The 4,815-nt window shown below is 50.6% G+C and overlaps 1 protein-coding gene across 1 annotated transcript; it reads right to left on the bottom strand.

Annotated features, from left to right (window-relative positions):
* Positions 1–1,211: 1,211 nt before the first annotated feature.
* Positions 1,212–4,138, bottom strand: LOC119329931 (beta-glucosidase 28-like). Its single transcript, XM_037603034.1, has 10 exons — positions 3,956–4,138; positions 3,774–3,834; positions 3,386–3,444; positions 3,219–3,294; positions 3,059–3,136; positions 2,887–2,974; positions 2,179–2,806; positions 1,982–2,084; positions 1,794–1,902; positions 1,212–1,666 (listed from the first exon to the last, which is right to left on the bottom strand). The coding sequence occupies exons 1-10, from the start codon at positions 4,094–4,096 to the stop codon at positions 1,498–1,500; spliced, it is 1,512 nt and encodes a 503-aa protein (XP_037458931.1). The 5' UTR covers positions 4,097–4,138; the 3' UTR covers positions 1,212–1,497.
* Between the last annotated feature and the right edge of the window lie 677 nt (positions 4,139–4,815).

Raw genomic sequence — 4,815 nt, 5'->3', positions numbered from 1 at the left:
AAGACCATCAACCGTGCCGAGGACTCTTAGAAGCCGAACTATGGGTGTCAAACACGGGAACTCGCCTATCGAGCCGAAGACACCGGGATCGAAGTCCATGAGCGTTGTCCTTAGTGTCGAAGACCAGTTCAGGGGCTACTACTGACGGTGTCCGGGAATAGGGGGTACTAACCTAGTCAGCCTATGGTTCTCGGACTGGGCTGGTGGGCCCCCCACTCTTGTCACGATGGACTCCGGAACCTACATGGATGTTCAAGACCACACTTGTCGAAGACTTTGCGTAGATTCCAAGATATCTTCTATCGCCTCCAAATGATCCCCTGGATACCGACCATATAACCCTAGATGCCCTGCCTGGCGTGTATATAAGCCAAGGGGTTTAGCCTGTAGAGGGACCGAATCACAATTACATTCACCTAGCCCTAGAGGTAGAACACAACTCATGATCTCGAGGTAGATCAACTCTGTACTTCATACATCTCCATCAATAACAAGAGTAGGACGTATGGTTTTACCTCCATCAAGAGGGCCCGAACCTGGGTAAACATTGTCTCCTCTGTTCCTGTTACCATCGATCTGCGATCCACAACTCGGGATCCCCTACCTCAAGGTCTGTCGAATTTCACACCGACACCGAACCTTGTTCGTAAAGGTTCGGTCATTCCCTTTAAGGGCACCACTAGTGGAATCACGATATCTTGCATTGTGCGAGGATTTGAGAAGAATACGGTGGCCCTAGTGGCTTATTGGGGAGCATTGTGCCTCCACACCGCTCCAACGGAGACGTACTTCTCCTCAAAAGGAAGGAAATTCAGTAACACATCCTCATCTTCACCGGCTTCATTTGTGGTTACTTCTTACCTTTACTTTATGCAAGCTTTATTAGTGTTGTATCCTTTGCTTGCTTGTGTTGTTGTTGTTACTAGCATCATATAGCTTGCTCACTTAGTTGCATATCTAGACAACATATTTGTTGCTAAACCTAATTTGTTAAGAAAAAATAAAAATTGGTAGTTGTCTATTCACCCCCTTCTAGTCAACCATATCGATTATTTGAGCGCTAAATGGCAAAACACATCTGCCAGCGCGGTTCAGACAGTTCTAACCACGCGGTTCAAACAGTTACAGGTGGTTTGAAGGCGGCGTAGCGATGGCCTTACATTATTGACAGGCGGCGTAGCGATGGCCTTACATTATTGACATTCATTTTCTTCTTCTTCCAAACGACCATTGGGTTGAATTCATTATTATTGATAATCATATACAAGAAATCGTACGACGCTTCTTTACGAGTGCCCTTTTTTAAGCATTTCTTTACGAGTACATAAATTGTACGACATTTATTCGCTGCAATCTTGTCACACATGCACGCATGAATAGCATACGCCTGCAATCGACGTACGGAGGATCGCTCGATCGATTATTCACTCAAATCGCTTCATTTTCTGACCGTCCAAAAAATAACTAATGTAATTCCCCGGCCATCTTCACCGTCGATCAGTGCCTCTGAAGGAAGTCCTGGATCCAGTAGCTGGACTTCTTGCGGTACCTGGCGAGCGTGGCATAGTCGACGTAGATGAGGCCGAACCGGTCCTTGAATCCGTCACCGAACTCGAAGCCGTCCAGGAACGTCCATGTGATGTAACCCTTCACGTTCACCCCCTCCCTAGAGAGGCACGGTAAAATGTTAAACATCGAATGGAAAAATAGTACTCTGAAATTTGTTTGGAGTAATGCTTGATGTATCATCTTCACAGTCCTAGAGAAAAATTGATGTGTGTGCGCGCACGTACTGGATGGCCTTGTGCACGAACTTGAGGTGGTTGACGTGGAAGGAGATGCGGGTGTCGTCCTTGAGCGCCTCTTTGATCGGGATTGTGCTGTTGTTCGCCTCGTCGGTGCCTGCATCGAACAGCAATACTATCAGTTATACTTGAACTGAACTGAGGGACAAATCAACAGAAATGGTTTTCTGGTTTACCGTTTTCGGTGATGTAGATGGGGCGGTTGCCGTAGATCCTCCGGATGTAAAGCAGCAGCTCGCGCAGCCCCGGCGGGTAGTTGAAGAAGATGGGCGTGTACGCCTACATACAAAGATATATGCGTACGTACATTCATTCAGATCGATGATGAAATCTCTTGTGAAATCAGCTCGATACTGCACCCGCAAGATCGTACCGGTGGGCCGATGGGGACGCCGTTGCGGTAGCCGGTCTGGTTGACCCGGTGGTCGGTGCCGTACGACGGCTGGCGCCGGTCGGGCGCGCGCGCGGCGGCCTGCGCATAGTTGCTCGTGTAATAGTTGAGGCCGAGGAAGTCGTAGGACCCCTTGAGCATGTCGGACTGCTCCTTGGTAAACTCCGGCAGCCGGCGGCCGACCAGCCGGCGCATCGTCGCCGGGTACTCCCCGAACGCCACCGGGTGCATGAACCAGCCGAGCATGAAGTCCAGGCTGCGCTTCACGGCGTGCCGGTCGGCGTCGGAGGCGGCGTCGTAGGGGATGAACCAGTGGGACACCTGCACGATGCCGACCTGGCCCCGCTGCGCCGGCTGGTACCTGGTGCGGTACAGGCGCACGGCCTCGGCGTGCGCGATGAGGAGGTTGTGGCCGGCGATGTAGGGCTCCGTGGAGGAGTCCCCGGCGCCGCAGGCCTTGGACACGTACGGCGAGCAGCGGCCCGGGGCCGTGCTGCCGCTGCCGTAGCCGAAGGCGCAGAAGATCATGGGCTCGTTGAAGGTGGTCCAGAACTTCACCCGGTCGCCGAACAGCTTGAAGCACAGCTCCGCGTACTCCACGTAGTCCTTTCTGCACGTGACGTACGTACTATGTCAAGTACACTACTCACAAACGACTTCCATTATCTCTAAGAACAGTAGCTTAATTACATGATCTTTTCGCTCAAGAAGCCTCCGTATTTGTCCTCGAGGACCTGGGGGGTGTCGAAGTGGAAGATTGTGACGAAAGGCGTCAGACCTGCAGCCACGGAACAACGTTCGTCAGAGCAAGTTCTTCTTCTTTTTCAATGGATGAACAGAAAGGTACGTCTTGATTCATTACCTCTAGCCAAAACCTCGTCGATGAGGCTGTTGTAGAAATCGACCCCTGCTTTGTTGATTCCTCCGGCTATGGTTCCGTCTGCAGCAACCGGTCAGTCAGAACAAAATGTTGAACTAGCTACATTCAGTTATTTCGACACTCTGCTCAAACTTGACCCTACTTGGAAGGATCCTGCTCCACGCAAGGGAGAACCGGAAGGTGTCCATATTCATGTCGGTTATCAGCTTCAGATCGTCCTGCATTCACAGATCCACGACGAGATCGGTCAAAGCATGGCATGTGGTTAACGGCGGCCCCGAATTCGATCAGACAACAAAGAGGGCGCACCTTGTAGCGATGATAGAAGTCGTTTGCCGTATCCGGGTTGCTGCCGTCGGCTATTTTACCTGCAGTCACAGTGTGTTTTACTCGCCGTCAGTACATTTCTTCGGGGTTTTTTCCCGATCCAGGACGGAAGCCGCTACGGTTTTTCTCTCGGCGTGACGTCCATGTTTGAGCAGAGCGTGCATGGTACGACACACATGCTCGTCGTCGGCTAAGAGGTCAGAAATCGGGGAAAGCGATGCCTTGCCTCCTATTCCTATTCTCTAAAGTAATTGAACAGAGGCTCAGCTCGCGGAACGCGTGTTGTAGCTAAAGTACACTAGCAACTGTATTATTAGTCCTATCTTGTCGGCAGTATTATGAGAGCCAGTGGTTAGTTGAAGATCTGAACCTGGGGTGCGAGCGAAGGTGTCCCAGATGTTCTTGCCCCGCAGATTCACAGCTCCCTCATACTGCAACCAAGAAATGCAGAATGGCAGGTAGTATAAGAAGACTACACTAAACAACCTTATTCAGCAGGCCAGAGAAACAAGCTCGTCTAAGCAACGTATACCAAGACATATGATATGATACCTGAATGGCGGAGGAGCCGGTGCCGAAGATGAACCCCTTGGGGAAGCTGTACCTGTTGAACCCGGCGCCATGGACGCCGCCGCCGCTGCAAGCTAGCAGAGCCGCGAGCAGGAGAGCGGGCACGAGAAGAGCCCTATCCATTCCAACCCGGTCACTAGTGTGCTCGCTATTGTCGATCAACCCTGCTGTCTGACGGGTATTTATACATGCGAGCTGGGCGCAGGGAGCGGCGAGTGATGGCTCCACGTTAGCAGACGGTGACTGCGATCAGCGGTGCCGATTACCATCCTGATTCCCCTGAATACATGTTGCAGAGAGGAGATACGGAATGAGAGTACGAGCAAGTCAAATCATAAGGAATATTATATCTGAGCGTGTGACATTCTTTTTGGATGGACATGCGATTGTTGGCACAGCTTGAGAAAACACGAAATAGCAGGAGCATTGCGGAGACAGTTCGAGTTGGAGAATGTATCGAGGTTCTACAATAGTGTACGTACATAATCCCAGTGTGTACTTATATTAGTGGCATTATCCCAGTACGTACTTATATTAGTGGATGTATATAGCTGTAGTAGCGAATAATAGCATCCCTCAGTCAAACTCAACGCGATTTCCGGAGATTGTCTGAAAAACTCGACGCGGACGTTCCCGGAGAAATATCATATCTGATGGAGACGCTGCGTAGCCAGAAAGGCGGTGATCTTATCACGCCAGGCCGTTCATAAGTAGCCATCAGGAATTCACAATGTTTAAATCTTGGACGGTAGAGGCCGATCCGATTGAATATATGCCATTAATTTGTCGGGTCTACACGACAGGCAATGTGCATGCCATAATTGTCCATCTTTGTGTGTGTG

Source organism: Triticum dicoccoides, chromosome 7A (genome assembly GCF_002162155.2).
Source record: "Triticum dicoccoides isolate Atlit2015 ecotype Zavitan chromosome 7A, WEW_v2.0, whole genome shotgun sequence".
NCBI lineage: Eukaryota > Viridiplantae > Streptophyta > Magnoliopsida > Poales > Poaceae > Triticum > Triticum dicoccoides.
This window is presented reverse-complemented; position numbering and strand designations above follow the sequence as displayed.

Bases quoted from the DNA above. Each gene is read 5' to 3' on its own strand.
- LOC119329931 (XM_037603034.1), bottom strand. From the start codon at position 4,096: ATGGATAGGGCTCTTCTCGTGCCCGCTCTCCTGCTCGCGGCTCTGCTA. The intron at 2,807-2,886 runs GTAATTAAGCTA...CGTCACGTGCAG, and splicing joins TTCTTGAGCGAAAAGATCAT to AAAGGACTACGTGGAGTACG. The intron at 1,903-1,981 runs GTAAACCAGAAA...TGTTCGATGCAG, and splicing joins CATCTACATCACCGAAAACG to GCACCGACGAGGCGAACAAC.